This window comes from Bufo bufo, chromosome 7, assembly GCF_905171765.1.
Source record: "Bufo bufo chromosome 7, aBufBuf1.1, whole genome shotgun sequence".
In the NCBI taxonomy this organism is placed as follows: domain Eukaryota; kingdom Metazoa; phylum Chordata; class Amphibia; order Anura; family Bufonidae; genus Bufo; species Bufo bufo.
In genome coordinates, this window is record NC_053395.1 from 26,918,994 (window position 1) to 26,935,165 (window position 16,172).

The 16,172-nt window shown below is 50.1% G+C and overlaps 1 protein-coding gene across 1 annotated transcript; it reads left to right on the forward strand.

The window, feature by feature from the left end:
• The first annotated feature begins 8,636 nt into the window (after positions 1-8,636).
• On the forward strand, positions 8,637-15,767 carry PLK1 (polo like kinase 1). Its single transcript, XM_040439967.1, has 10 exons — positions 8,637-9,084; positions 10,169-10,337; positions 11,326-11,470; positions 11,785-11,878; positions 12,294-12,513; positions 12,599-12,760; positions 12,844-12,921; positions 12,997-13,151; positions 13,838-14,020; positions 15,188-15,767. The coding sequence occupies exons 1-10, from the start codon at positions 8,722-8,724 to the stop codon at positions 15,395-15,397; spliced, it is 1,779 nt and encodes a 592-aa protein (XP_040295901.1). The 5' UTR covers positions 8,637-8,721; the 3' UTR covers positions 15,398-15,767.
• Positions 15,768-16,172: the final 405 nt, after the last annotated feature.

Sequence of the window (16,172 nt, forward strand, 5' to 3'; positions counted from 1 at the left end):
GCAGCACAAAATACTGCCCCAGCAGAACCAGATACCACAGTGCAGCACAAAATACTGCCCCAGCAGAACCAGATACCACAGTGCAGCACAAAATACCGCCCCAGCAGAACCAGATACCACAGTGCAGCACAAAATACCGCCCCAGCAGAACCAGATACCATAGTACAGCACAAAATACCGCCCCAGCAGAACCAGATACCACAGTGCAGCACAAAATACCGCCCCAGCAGAACCAGATACCACAGTGCAGCACAAAATACCGCCCCAGCAGAACCAGATACCACAGTGCAGCACAAAATACCGCCCCAGCAGAACCAATACCACAGTGCAGCACAAAATACCGCCCCAGCAGAACCAGATACCACAGTGCAGCAAAAAAATACCGCCCCAGCAGAACCAATACCACAGTGCAGCACAAAATACCGCCCCAGCAGAACTAGATACCACAGTGCAGCACAAAATACCGCCCCAGCAGAACCAGATACCACATTGCAGCACAAAATACCGCACCAGCAGAACCAGATACCACAGTGCAGCACAAAATACCGCCCCAGCAGAACCAGATACCACAGTGCAGCACAAAATACTGCCCCAGCAGAACCATATACCACAGTGCAGCACAAAATACCGCCCCAGCAGAACCAGATACCACAGTGCAGCACAAAATACCGCCCCAGCAGAACCAGATACCACAGTGCAGCACAAAATACCGCCCCAGCAGAACCAGATACCACAGTGCAGCACAAAATACTGCCCCAGCAGAACCATATACCACAGTGCAGCACAAAGTACCGCCCCAGCAGAACTAGATACCACAGTACAGCACAAAATACTTCCCCAGCAGAACCAAATACCACAGTGCAGCACAAAATACTGCCCCAGGGGAACCAGATACCACAGTGCAGCACAAAATACTGCCCCAGGGGAACCAGATACCACAGTGCAGCACAAAATACCGCCCCAGCAGAACCAGATACCACAGTGCAGCACAAAATACCGCCCCAGCAGAACCAGATACCACAGTGCAGCACAAAATACCGCCCCAGCAGAACCAGATACCACAGTGCAGCACAAAATGCTGCTGCCCGCACCACAGTATGAAACTGTCTCATTCTCCTGAGGATGGAAATACAGTTGAATTCAGGTGGTCCCTTTCGGATGCCCGTGTCTGATCCTCCTACATTAATTAATGCTGAGAGCATCAGATTTTTATATACCTGGCTGGCAGCCATGAGGAAGGCTTGGGCGGCCCATGTGTGCAACCATCAACCTACCTCTATCTAATCTCTACTAGTGTTGATCACGAATTGCAAATTTTTATCGCGAATATCGGCACTTCGAGAATTCGCGAATATTTAGAATATAGTGATATATATTCGTAATTTTGAATATTCTAGATTTTTTTTAAATCAGTACACATGATCCCTCCCTGCTTCTAGCTTGTGGGCCAATGAGAAGGCTGCAATGTCTTTGACTTTAGGAGTAGTGTTGATTGCGAATTTTTCAACTGCCGATTTCCACAATCAAGAAAATAATGACTGGAGATAACGAATTCTCGAATTCGTAAATATATGGTGAATATTCGCAAAGTATTACGAATTCTAATATTGCCCCTGCCGCTCATCACTAATCTTTACCTGATGAGCATCCTGATGACAAAATCCATCTGTGGCAGGAGAGGAGGGCACTAACCTGTGACAGCTCCAGATACAGACAGTTGTCACATCCGAGTGTCCCAGCCATTGCATTTGGTGCAGTTTCTTTTTGCATTAAACATTAGGGGGGCGCTACTGTCCATATGGAGGGATACACGGCCGCTTAAGGTACTAATACACTGACAGATCAGCCAGGCGATTGTCAGGAGGGAAGCGTGAGGAGGAGACCGATGCTATTACATGCAGCGATCTCCTCCTCAGTATAAGGACAAACGATCGCTGGTCCCTATACTGTCTCATTATTTGCCGGCAGCAGAGCATCTATTACACGGCGCGATCTGCTGCCGGCAAAACAGAATTTTTTTAACATGCTAAAAGATCCCAATTACCCCAAAGAGCGTTTGATCGTTTATCGGGTAATCGGCGATAGTATTACACTGCCAGATGGTCGCTAATGAGCATTCATACAATCATCTTAGCAATAATCTCCCCGTGTAATAGGACCATTAGGCCTCGTTCACACTTCAGTGATTTCTATCAGTGATTGGCCTCATGCACATGACCGTTGTTTTGGTCCGCATCTGATCCGCAGTATTTGCGGCTCGGGTGCGGACCCATTCACTTCAATGGGTCCGCAAAAGATGCTGGCAGCACTCTGTGTGCTGTCCGCATCCGTTGCTCCGTTCCGTGGTCCGCAAAAAAAATATAACCTGTCCTATTCTTGTCCGTTTTGCGGACAAGAATAATCAGTTATATCAATGGCTGTCCGTGCCGTTCCGCAAATTGCGGAACACACACGGACGCCGTCCGTGTTTTGCGGATCCGCAATTTTCGGACCGCAAAACACACAACGGTCGCGTGCATGAGGCCATTGTGAGTCAAAACCGGTCAAAAACACAGCAGAGGTGCAGATCTTTCCCTTATCTTCGTGTACGCTTCTGGTTTTGGCTCACAATGACTGATGGAAATCACTGACCAAACACTGAAGTGTGAACTAGGCCTCGCTGAGGCGTGAATATAAATGACCCCATGAGGTCCTACTGAGCTTTTCAAGTGATGCTTCACTCCTACAACAGGATATACTGTACAGGACGAGTGGAAGGGATCCCCATCATTCACACCAAACGTATGGCGTCCCCGGGGATGTTTTATTTCTGTTATATATAATTGTAGAGATATGATTAAAGGGAGTCTGCCCCCAGGAAGGTCGCGGGTACAAGAGGCACAGCTGGTGCATAGGGCTGCAGTAAACTAATATTTTAGTAATCGAGTATTCTATCGATTATTTTTTACGATTAATCGAGTAATCTGATAAGAAGAACCTTCCTTGCCCTCAAATCAGTCCCCCCATGCCGCAAGCCCGCAATCAGACCGCCTGCCCCCATGATCACACCCTCCCTTGCTGCAGTGCAATCAGAGCCAGACCCCCATGCCATCCATTGCCATGACCCCCAGTGCCCCCATGATGGCACTGCCATCAGCCCCTCCATGCCATCCAGATTGCCATGATGTCCCGTTCCCCTGTGCCTCCATGCCATCCACCATGTCCCCCACTCCCCCAGATCAGCCCCACCATGCCAAATCACAGGTGCCCCCATTAACCCCTCTCCATCCCCCCACCTCCCTCTCATATCTCTTTATACATGCCAAATCACAGCCTGGTGCCCCAATTAAACTGTCTCCCCTCCCCCAATAACATGCCATTGCCAATTCACAGGTGCCCCCATTTTCCCCATGGCCCGTCCGCAGGAGACGCGTCTTCATCCCAGCATGTACTGGGACCTGACGTCACACACAGCATCAGCCGGCGCACTGACGATGTGTGCACGCAAGGCCCTGCAGTGCGGTGCCGAGTCGGGACTCGGGAGGCCACGGTGCGGGGAGTTAGAAGCTTCTTTCACTCCCGCTCTGTGGTCATGTGATTAAAACGATTCTTTCCCTCCATCGAGGATTTTTTTGCCTCGATTTAATCGATGAATCGTTTAAGCCCTACTGGTGCAAAGCAAAACTGGATTAGTTGCCCATAGCAACCTATCAGATTCCACCTTTAATTTTCCAAAGGAGCTCTGAGAAATGAAAGGTGGAATCTGATTGGTTGCTGTGTGCAACTACACCAGTTTTCCTTTACACCGGTTTGATAAATCTCCCCCAGTGTCTTATACGGCTAGCTCATATGAATATGATACCTTTGTGTCATTCTGGCGAAAAAAATACTTTTAAGACATATATGAAAATTAGCTGTTAAGTGCACAGAGCGGCCCAAGACACTCCGTGCAACCTTGCTCCTCCTCCTTCCTCTTCCAGCCCCTCCCTTTCCTTCTTGATTGACAAGGTCAGGGTCCTGCATAGTCCTCGCACCTGGCCCTGTCAATCCAGAAAAAAAGGGAGCACTCTGCTGGCAGTGCTATTTATGGGGGCACTCTTCTGGCAGTAGTATTTATGGGGACGCTCTGCTGGCAGTACTATATATGGGAGCGCTCTGCTGGCAGTACTATTTTTGAGGGCGCTCTGCTGGCAGTACTATTTATGGGGGCACTCTGCTGTCAGTACTATTTATGGGGGCACTCTGCTGGCAGCACTATTTATGTAGACGCTCTGCTGGCAGTACTATATATGGGGGCGCTTTGCTGGCACTGCTATTTATAGGGGCCCTCTTCTGACAGTAAAATTTATGGGGGCACTCTGCTGGCAGTATTATTTATGGGGACGCTCTGCTGGCAGTATTATTTATGGGGACGCTCTGCTGGCAGTATTATTTATAGGGACACTGCTGGCAGTATTATTTATGTAGGGGCTCTGCTGGCAGTATTATTTATGGGGGTGCTCTGCAGGCAGTATTATTTATGGGGGCGCTCTGCTGGCAGTATTATTTAAGTAGGGGCTCTACTGGCAGTATTATTTATGGGGGCGCTCTGCAGGCAGTATTATTTATGTAGGGGCTCTGCTGGCAGTACTATTTATGGAGGGCTCTGCTGGCAGTACTATTTATGGGGTGATCTGCTGGCAGTATTATTTATGGGGGCGCTCTGCAGGCAGTATTATTTATGGGGGCGCTCTGCTGGCAGTATTATTTATGTATGGGCTCTGCTGGCAGTACTATTTATGTAGAGCTCTGCTGGCAGTACTATTTATGGGGTGATCTGCTGGCAGTATTATTTATGGGGCGCTCTGCAGGCAGTATTATTTATGGGGGTGCTCTGCTGGCAGTACTATTTATGTGGGGGCTCTGCTGGCAGTACTATTTATGCGGGGGCTCTGCTGGCAGTATTATTTATGGGGACACTCTGCTGGCAGTATTATTTATGTAGGGGCTCTGCTGACAGTATTATTTATGGGGGCGCTCTGCAGGCAGTATTATTTATGTGGGCGCTCTGCTGGCAGTATTATTTATGTAGGGGCTCTGCTGGCAGTACTATTTATGTGGGGGCTCTGCTGGCAGTACTATTTATGTGGGGGCTCTGCTGGCAGTACTATTTATGAGGGCGCTCTGCAGGCAGTTTTATTTATGGGGGCGCTCTGCTGGCAGTATTATTTATGTAGGGGCTCTGCTGGCGGTATTATTTATGGGGGCGCTCTGCAGGCAGTATTATTTATGTAGGGGCGCTCTGCTGGCAGTATTATTTATGTAGTGGCTCTGTTGGCAGTACTATTTATGTGGGGCTCTGCTGGCAGTACTATTTATGGGGGTGATCTGCTGGCAGTATTATTTATGGGGGCGCTCTGCTGGCAGTATTATTTATGTAGGGGCTCTGCTGGCAGTATTATTTATGGGGGTGCTCTGCTGGCAGTACTATTTATGTAGAGCTCTGTTGGCAGTACTATTTATGTGGGGGCTCTGCTGGCAGTATTATTTATGGGGACGCTCTGCTGGCAGTATTATTTATGGGGACACTGCTGGCAGTATTATTTATGGGGGTGCTCTGCAGGCAGTATTATTTATGGGGGCGCTCTGCTGGCAGTATTATTTAAGTAGGGGCTCTGCTGGCAGTATTATTTATGGGGGGGGCTCTGCTGGCTGTACTTTTTATGGGGATAATCTGCTGGCAGTATTATTTATGAGGGCGCTCTGCTGGCAGTATTATTTATGAGGGCGCTCTGCAGGCAGTATTATTTATGTAGGGGCTCTGCTGGCAGTACTATTTATGTAGAGCTCTGCTGGCAGTACTATTTATGGGGGTGATCTGCTGGAAGTATTATTTATAGGGACACTCTGCTGGCAGTATTATTTATGTAGGGGCTCTGCTAACAGTATTATTTATGGGGGCGCTCTGCAGGCAGTATTATTTATGTGGGCGCTCTGCTGGCAGTACTATTTATGTGGGGGCTCTGCTGGCAGTACTATTTATGTGGGGGCTCTGCTGGCAGTACTATTTATGTGGGGGCTCTGCTGGCAGTATTATTTATGGGGACACTCTGCTGGCAGTATTATTTATGGGGACACTCTGCAGGCAGTATTATTTATGTGGGCGCTCTGCTGGCAGTACTATTTATGTGGGGGCTCTGCTGGCAGTACTATTTATGTGGGGGCTCTGCTGGCAGTACTATTTATGTGGGGGCTCTGCTGGCAGTATTATTTATGGGGACACTCTGCTGGCAGTATTATTTATGGGGACACTCTGCTGGCAGTATTATTTATGTAGGGGCTCTGCTGACAGTATTATTTATGGGGGCGCTCTGCAGGCAGTATTATTTATGTGGGCGCTCTGCTGGCAGTATTATTTATGTAGGGGCTCTGCTGGCAGTACTATTTATGTGGGGGCTCTGCTGGCAGTACTATTTATGGGGATACTCTGCTGGCAGTATTATTTATGGGGGCCCTCTGCTGACAGTATTATTTATGGAGGTGCTCTGCTGGCAGTATTATTTATGTAGGGGTTCTGCTGGCAGTACTATTTATGTGGGGGCTCTGCTGGCAGTACTATTTATGTGGGGGCTCTGCTGGCAGTACTTTTTATGGGGATACTCTGCTGGCAGTATTATTTATGAGGGCGCTCTGCAGACAGTTTTATTTATGGGGGCGCTCTGCTGGCAGTATTATTTATGTAGGGGCTCTGCTGGCGGTATTATTTATGGGAGCGCTCTGCAGGCAGTATTATTTATGTAGGGGCGCTCTGCTGGCAGTATTATTTATGTAGTGGCTCTGTTGGCAGTACTATTTATGGGGGTGATCTGCTGGCAGTATTATTTATGGGGGCGCTCTGCTGGCAGTATTATTTATGTAGGGGCTCTGCTGGCAGTATTATTTATGGGGGCGCTCTGCTGGCAGTACTATTTATGTAGAGCTCTGTTGGCAGTACTATTTATGGGGGCGCTCTGCTGGCAATACTATTTATATTTGGTACAATACTGGTTATTATGGTGGCTCACCTGGTCGTTACCATGTGTTGGGCGCTCAATGTCTATGTGATTCACCCAATCAATAAAGTAAAATGTAATATATCTGTATAGACGGACTCTCCTCACCGGGTCGTACGCAGAAAAAATATTTATTACTAAAAAATAAATGTGAAGATAAACAATGCTGATAAAAGTATTTATAAAAAATATACATAAATAAATAAATTGTGTATTTATACAAATATGGATGCACAAGGTCCTTGAAGTATGGGAAAATTCTTGTAAAGTATAATTTATGGGGGCACTCTGCTGGCAGTACTATTTATTTAGGGGCTCTGCTGGCAGTATTATTTATGGGGATACTCTGCTGGCAGTATTATTTATGGGGGCACTCTGCTGGCAGTACTATTTATAGGGGCACTCTGCTGGCAGTATTATTTATGTAGGTGCTCTGCTGGCAGTACTATTTATGGGGGCACTCTGCTGGCAGTATTATTTATGGGGCGCTCTCCTGGCAGTATTATTTATGGGGGCGCTCTCCTGGCAGTATTATTTATGGGGGCGCTCTGCTGGCAGTATTATTTATGGGGGCACTCTGCTGGCAGTACTATTTATAGGGGCGCTCTGCTGGCAGTATTATTTATGGGGGCACTCTCTTGGCAGTATTATTTATGGGGGCGCTCTGCTGGCAGTATTATTTATGGGGGCACTCTGCTGGCAGTACTATTTATAGGGGCGCTCTGCTGGCAGTATTATTTATGGGGGCACTCTGCTGGCACTATTATTTATGGGGGCGCTCTCTTGGCAGTATTATTTATGGGGGCGCTCTGCCGGCAGTATTATTTATGGGGGCACTCTGCTGGCAGTATTATTTATGGGGGTGCTCTGCCGGCAGTATTATTTATGGGGGCACTCTGCTGGCAGTACTATTTATGGGGGCACTCTGCTGGCAGTATTATTTATGGGGGCGCTCTCTTGGCAGTATTATTTATGGGAGCGCTCTGCTGGCAGTATTATTTATGGGGGCGCTTTGCCGGCAGTATTATTTATGGGGGCACTCTGCTGGCAGTATTATTTATGGGGCGCTCTGCCGGCAGTATTATTTATGGGGCGCTCTGCCGGCAGTATTATTTATGGGGGCACTCTGCTGGCAGTACTATTTATGGGGGCACTCTGCTGGCAGTATTATTTATGGGGGCACTCTGATGGCGCTGCTGTCATTACATATGGGCATATTATCCGTGCACTATATGGCAGCACTGTCTGGTTGACGTCTATAACGGCTCCTGCCTGTCACACACGTGTGTGGTATCATTATCACATTATATCGGACGTAAGATTTTCCTTAACCACTTTTTAATAAGCCTCCGTAGAAACTATGGCAATACCCTTCTATAGGAAGCTAGTCACACTGTTTGCGTTGCCGCAGGCCGCAGATACCGCTGGCTGCCCCTCCCCCTGCCTATCGGTCCTCAGCACGGCTTTTGTCCGTTTGTCTTCCTAACCGCTGCCAATAAAGCTTGTTCACCCTCCCCAGGCCTTTTAAATCGCCAGCCTCCCATGCTCCTCCGCGGCAGGCGGCTTTGGAATTTAAATCCTAGCAGCCAATCAGGAGAGCGCATTCTGCTTCAAAACCAACGGCGGCAGCAGGGCCGGGAGCAGAGGGATTAAAGGGCCGGCAGGAGCAGCACGTCAGCCCCGGAGTCTCCGTACAGTGTTCAGTGTAGTCATGGCCCAAGTGGACGGCAGGACGACGGCTGCGCAGCCAGCCAAGCCCCCGGGGGTGTCCGCGGCGAAGGAGATCCCCGAGGTCCTGGTAGATCCCCGCACCCGGCGCCGCTTCCTCCGCGGACGCTTCCTCGGTAAAGGCGGCTTCGCCAAGTGCTATGAGATCACCGACCTGGCCAGCCGGGAGGTGTTCGCCGGGAAGATCGTCCCCAAGTCCATGCTGCTGAAGCCCCACCAGAAGGACAAGATGACCATGGAGATCGCCATCCAGCGCAGCCTCTCGCACAAGCATGTGGTCGGCTTCCACGGCTTCTTCGAGGACAACGACTTCGTCTACGTCGTGCTGGAGCTCTGCAGGCGGCGGGTAGGAGGGCTGGGGGGACTACATGTCACAGCATGCCCCCACTGGCTATGGAGCCTAGGGATAACTGGCACCAGCAGCTCTGTGTATGGGGACTACAGATCCCAGCGTGCCCCCAGCTATGCAGATCCTATGGAGGACTACAGATCCCAGCATGCCCCTAGCTATGTAGAGCCTGTGATAACACCAGTAACTGGGGGACTACAGATCCCAGCATGCCCCTAGCTATGTAGAGCCTGTGAGGGAACTACAGATCCCAGCATGCCCCTAGCTATGTAGAACCTAGTGATAACACCAGTAACTGGGGGACTACAGATCCCAGCCATACCCACTCCCTCGCTATGGAACCTAGGGAAAACTGACACTAGCATCGCTATATGATGGGGGACTACAGATTCCAGCATGCCCCTAGCTATGTAGAGCCTGTGAGGGGACTACAGATCCCAGCGTGCCCCTAGCTCTGTAGAGCCTAATGCTAACTGACACTAGCAGCTGAGGACTACAGATCCCAGCGTGCCCCTACATTTCTGTGCCCTATGGATCATGCTATCTACGAGTAGGGGCACCAGAAGTCCCAGCATGCCCTCCGAAGCTGAGCTGATACAGGGTTCTTAGTGCAGTTAACGGTTCTCCCTTTGTGCTGGTTCCGGGCGGACTACAGGTCGCAGCCTGGCCTCCTTATGTAATGGGGCTGCATGATTGACAACTTGGTGCTGCAGCAGTTGTTTCCACTTCCATTGGGGATTTGAGGGGGGGAGGGGTTCTGGTGTTGGTTCTAGAACCTGGTTCCGTCCATGGCCTGAGGCTCAATAACAGTTCACATACCAACTGGCCCTGCTCTCTGCTGCCACCCGCTGGCCGCTCCCCGCACCGCAGCTCGGGACCGTTTAGTTTCCTCTCCTCCCTCCTCGGCGTCCTCTCCCTCCCCCGGGGCCCATTCTTGGTCGCTTCTCCCACATTTCTACCATGTTTGTCACTATTTGGCAAAAAGTGCAGCAGGGGATGATTGGGGTAGTAGTTGGAGACGACAGATTATTATATTTTCTTCTTCTCCTGGGTCTTGACTCCTGACTGTTTCCTTCTACAGTCCTTACTGGAACTCCACAAGAGGAGGAAGGCGGTGACCGAGCCGGAGGCGCGCTACTACCTGCAGCAGACCATCCAGGGCTGTCAGTATCTGCACGGTAACAAGGTCATCCATCGCGATCTGAAGCTCGGGAATCTCTTCCTCAACGATGAAATGGAGGTCAAGATAGGTAAAACCGGGGCTCCCCTTTATCCTGTGCAAGGTGCTGTCAGTGCCCCTGTGCTAATGGCATATTTGGTTGGGCATTACGTTCTGCACTACCAAACATACAGGACAATACAGCTCCCCATACCTCTTACATCCAGCGGCGTCTCCTCTGATGTAGTCCTTCTCGGTCCTCATCTTCTCCATTGGAAGCAGACCGCCATGATGGTTTCTTCCCAGCAGAGTTTACCACACACCTTAGATTACTCACTTTTCCGTCATCTTCCGCATGTTCCAGGTGCCCCAACATTGTTATCCTGTTGCTACCCCCAATAATGTGCCCACTGTGCACCCGATGCCCTGAATAGTAACCCCCCCCCTATAGTAACAGTACTCCTAAAAGTACTACCAATGCCCTCATTACTATAGTGCCTCTACAGTGATAATGCTCCCTGGCAGTGCCTGTTAGTAGTAGTGATCCCCCATATTGTGCCCAATCATTCCCCCCCCCCCCCCCACAACCTCCAGTAGTAATGCCCCAAGGTGTCCCAAAAGTGGTAATAAGGCATCCAGTAGAAGCCTATTAGTAATACAGCCCCTATAGTGCTCCCACTAGTTGTATTGCCCCCTGTGAGGGTGGCGGTTCCTGTGCCCACCACACTATTCAACTGCATCTCTGTCCTGAGGGTGATACGCTGGTGGTTGCAGTAGGGCAATACTTCCGGGGTCCTGGGCAAAAACACAGCACCTAAGTCCCAGACGTCCTGGCCTAGCGATGCCAGGGGCAGCCCACCCCTGCACTGGCTCGTGGCATTTGCCCACTGGGCTGTCTGAGTGTTGCTCCCTGCGAACCCTGATGGCGTCAGTCTGCTGGGAGTTGGCTTTGAGACGGTCTGCAACCACTGATCTGCAGAGGGGATGATGTATTATAGTCTGGGTGGTCGGACCTTCACTGATGTCAGTTACCTCCTTATACCCGAAATACCCCTTTAATCATAGATTTATCTTCTCAGGTGACTTTGGATTAGCGACCAAGGTAGAATTTGATGGGGAGCGAAAGAAGACCCTTTGTGGGACCCCTAATTATATCGCTCCTGAAGTTTTGGGCAAGAAAGGACACAGTTTTGAGGTGGACATCTGGTCCTTAGGATGCATCATGTAAGTAGGTGCAATGGGCATCTACATGGCGGGTGGTCACTGGACTGATGGCCATATGTTACTTGGAGGGTGTCTCCAATTTGCGGCAAAGAAGGCACCTTCTGCTGCTGGAGCCATGGGGTGGTCACGCGTACTGGCATCCCCTGCCGTGACTTTGGCCCACAATATCCTACATTTCCATAAATGTAGAAAATGCAGGATAGATGCAGTCAGCCTACACCTAGCCCTCCTGTAGGTGTGATTGAAAGACTGCTTGGTTGCCACCTTGTGGCTGCCTGAAGAATTACACTGTGGTGACATCTCTGTCCTGGCAGGTACACGCTGCTGGTTGGTAAACCTCCCTTCGAGACGTCGTGCCTGAAGGAAACTTACTTGAGGATTAAAAAGAACGAGTACTCCATTCCAAAGGTGAGCGGAATCGGGCCCTGGGTATTCACACTGCAGTTTCAGTACGGAGGGCAGACTTACTAATGTAATGGTCCAGCACCTTGTAAGTTTTAGTCGCGGGGGGGGGTTGGTGTATGTGGACCCCTCTGTATGGTGTGCATGTCAATCCACCTCTCCAGTCACTTCTATGGGACTAACAGAGGGTGAGGTTGTTCAGCAAACTCTGCTGCAGGACCCCTGCTGGCCAGGTTGAGCACTGCAACTCCCATTGCAGTCAGTGGACGGTGCAAACAAATGGAACACTTTTGATGTAAAGACCTTTTCGTGAATGGGGGGGGGGGGGGGGGGCATGGCTCTTCCACTAGGGTCACCATTGAATTTGCACAGAAACGCGTCCACAGTGCTTGCTGCAGCTTACATTTTCTATTTCTTCCAGCACATTAACCCAGTCGCCGCCGCCCTCATACAGAGGATGCTCCGCTCGGACCCCACCACCAGGCCCACGATAGATGAGCTGCTGACGGATGAGTTCTTCACCAGCGGTCACATTCCCAGCCGCCTGCCCACTACCTGCTTGACCGTACCCCCACGGTTCTCCATAGCACCTAGCACCATTGATCCAAGCATTAGGAAACCCCTTACTGCTATAAATAAAGGTAGGTCCCCATCACTGTAGGTCTTCAGCCCCTGTAAATACATGATGCTGGTTTTGGTCCATCTAACATGCTGTATTGGTTCCAGGCCAGGACTCTCCCATGGTAGAGAAACCTGCACTTGCCAAGGACGAGGATATGGTGCCCCCGGAGTTGGCGGAGCCTGCCGACTGCTACCTGTCTGACATGATGGTGCAGCTCACCAGCGTCAATGCTGCTAAACCCTCAGAGTTGGCTGTGGTTCGTCAAGGTAAGGGGCGTCCATTGGCCGGTCTGTTTTTTGCCACGTGTGACTATAAAGGACACTGTCCTAACGTTGCGCTCCCTTTGCAGATGAAGCGGAGGATCCGGCCTGCAACCCCATCTTCTGGATCAGTAAATGGGTGGATTATTCTGACAAGTACGGCTTAGGTAGGTAACACCCTGCAGCATCCCCAATCGTGGTCGCCCATCAGTCCATGTCATGGGCCCCTTTGTTCCCTCCAGGTTACCAGCTCTGTGACAACAGCGTCGGCGTTCTGTTCAATGACTCGACTCGGCTGATCATGTACACCGATGGCGACAGCTTACAGTACATAGAGAGGAACAACACGGAGTCCTACATGAATGTGCGCTCCTACCCATCCGCTCTGACCAAGAAGGTAAGCCTATGGTATAGCAGAACCGCCTGCCTGCTGTGTTGGCGATGGCAGTGGTTGGCTCATGTGCTGGAACTTTTGATTGGTACAATAAAAGGGTCACAGCCCAATCAATTTGCCATGGCGCACTTTTTGCACTAGCAGTCAACAACCTTGTTGCCGATCCACAGGCGACCATGAAAGTGCCACTGGAGTGAAGAGCGGGTGTTTAGGTGCTATTCCAAAGGGGTTGTCCAGGAGTTTACTATGGGCCGTTGATATATGATCAGCTGGGTGTCAGACGCCCACCAGTTGGTTGTCTGGTGAGGCAAATGCAGGAACCGGCTCAATCCACTGCACGAGCTATGTAGTTTGATGTCAGAGCTACCCCGATCCAGTTTACTGGTGGGTTGAGGACCCCTGACAACTGCGTATTGATGGGCTATTCTCAGGATAGGCCATCGGTAGTAAAATTCTGGAAAACCCCTTTAAATACAGGGGTAGATATCACAGCTATGGACAGTATTCAGACCCTATACACAATCTACCTAACGGCATACTGGCTGGTTAGTAGCCCCAAACCAGCTGACGGGGATCCCTTTAAATACTGTCCTACAGTCTGGCTTGAGGTGGGCCTGCCATTGCCTGCCTAGGAATAGTTGCCATATTGGCTTTTGCGCAGACGCTGAACCCCATCTTGCTGCCTGCAGATCACACTACTGAAATACTTCCGAAACTACATGAGCGAGCATCTGCTTAAAGCTGGTGCCAACATCACCCCTCGGGATGGAGATGAGCTGGCTCGCCTTCCCTTCCTGAGAACTTGGTTCCGGACAAGAAGCGCCATTATCCTTCACCTGAGTAACGGAACGGTCCAGATCAACTTCTTCCAGGTGAGTCCGTAAGGAAGGTGCTTGTTCAGACACTGCAAACGCTTGGGGATCCTAAACCATTGGTTATACCGCCAGGATGTGCCACAGGCTTGTGATCAGCAGGGCTCTGCCCTCTGTGCCCCTGTTAGATATGGAACAGACACTGCATCAGTGGGGGCAATGTCTCCACTCCTGATCAGCTTTATTGTATCACGTCTTACAGGGGTGGTGGGGAACCCCTTTAATCTTGATCCGGTCAAGTTGCGGGTTGCTCTTTAGGTTTTAGCAATATTGCCTTCGTCCAGCTGATGTTTTCTTGTATCTGAGATGTTGGTGGCCTATCGCTAGGATACTTTGTAGAAGGGGTGAATGACCGCAGCACTCGGTGTCTTCAGAAGGTTTTATTCACAAACTGACGTTTCGACTTCAGTCTTTCTCTTGCTTGAGAGACTCTGAAGTCAAAACGTCGCACAGTTGGTGAATGAAACCTCCATGCTTCTGAAGACACTGAGCGCTGCGGTCATTCACCCTCTACACCGTGGGCACCGCCACCATATTGGACGGAGTGAGTAGTGCTGTCTTACCTTTGGATTATATTGCTAGGATATGCCATCAATGTCAGGTGTGGGTTCCACCTGGGATCTGCAGAATGGGACCCCCCAAAAGTGAGTGGAAAGCAGCTGTGCATGCGCGGCCGCACTCCATTTCTATGTGCTGAATATAGCAGAGCGCAGTCACTCCGCTATCTTCAGAACTCCCATAGAAACTAATGGAGTGGGCACTGCACAAGTGCAGCCAGTGCTCGGCTATTCTCAGCAGTCCCATAGAAACTAATGGAGGGTGGCTGTACATGCGCTGTGCACTCTTCACTTTCAGGGGCCTGTTATGGAGATGGGTGTGGGTCTTGGAGGTAGGGCCCCCACCTATCCAACTTTGATGGCATAATCCCTTTAAAAAGGATGTCCTTCCCAGGCCCTCATCTGGAATGCACATTGCCGGTGTCTGTGTTTTGCGGATCCGCAAAACACACACACTGAGTGAATGGACCCTAAACAGGGTGATGTCCTGCAGAGGACTGAAGGGCAGCGCTGAATCGGAGGAGAGGTTAGATTTTCAACCTCCCTGCAACTTGCCTCGTGACCACTTTCACCCTGGACAGCCCCTTAACTAGATCTCCTCCATTTTCAGGATCACACCAAGATCATCCTGTGTCCCCTCATGGCTGCGGTCTCTTATATTGATGAGAAACGGGAGTTCCACACATACAAGCTGAGCCTCATAGAGGAATTCGGCTGCTGCAAAGAACTGGCGAGCCGGCTGCGTTACGCCCGCACGATGGTGGAGAAACTGCAGAACACGAGGTCTGGAGCCGCCGTACACGTTAAGGCCTCTGCGTAGCTGGACTACAGAAAAATGGACGCCGTCTCCTCTGCATCGCTCCCGGGGCCCTGAAGTCTTATGTATGATAGTAGGAGTTTAACACAGACCCGGGCGGCAGCAGAAGTTTGTTTGTTTTTTTTATGCCAGAACTGAGAAGTTGTGTATTAAACTAGATGTCTAACTTACCGGACTGTACGTTCATTACTCTGATCTGCATGTGCACTTACTGTTAGTGCGGAGGGCGACTTCTGTGTAACTGGTTACTTATCATGAACCTGTCACTTCTCAATGTACCTGTCTGTCACTTTTCAATGTCAGGTTTTTATGTAAAATATCAGATTTATAACTTTTGTATATTAATGAGATTAAAGTTCTTTGTTTATGTATACGGAGCCTTGTCTTATGCCAGTGTGAACGAGTCCTTGGATCTTTTAGGTGCCTCGTAAGTAGTGTGGAGCGAACTTCTGTTTTAAGTTCGGCGTCCGGTTAGCGGAGAATCCCGATATGGATTCCGAATTCCGTTGTGGTCCGTGGTAGCGGAATCAATAATGTCCGATTATTGATTCCGCTACCATGGACCACAACGGAATCCATATCGGGATTCTCCGCTAACCGGAAGCCGAACTTAAAACAGAAGTTCGCTCAACACTACTCGTAAGGGAATGGTAGGCTTCTGATGAGGTTGAAGGGGTTTCTTGTTTTACACTGTCCTATCCTCAGTATGTGATCGATGGGCATGACAGGAGTTAGACCCCCGTCGATCAGCTGTTGGCGGGAGCCGTGCCTTCACTGG

Excerpts from the sequence above, each read along its gene's own strand:
- PLK1 (XM_040439967.1), top strand. The coding sequence starts at position 8,722 with ATGGCCCAAGTGGACGGCAGGACGACGGCTGCGCAGCCAGCCAAGCCC. Across the intron at positions 11,879-12,293 it reads ACGAGTACTCCATTCCAAAG|CACATTAACCCAGTCGCCGC; the intron begins GTGAGCGGAATC and ends TATTTCTTCCAG. Across the intron at positions 12,514-12,598 it reads CCTTACTGCTATAAATAAAG|GCCAGGACTCTCCCATGGTA; the intron begins GTAGGTCCCCAT and ends TATTGGTTCCAG.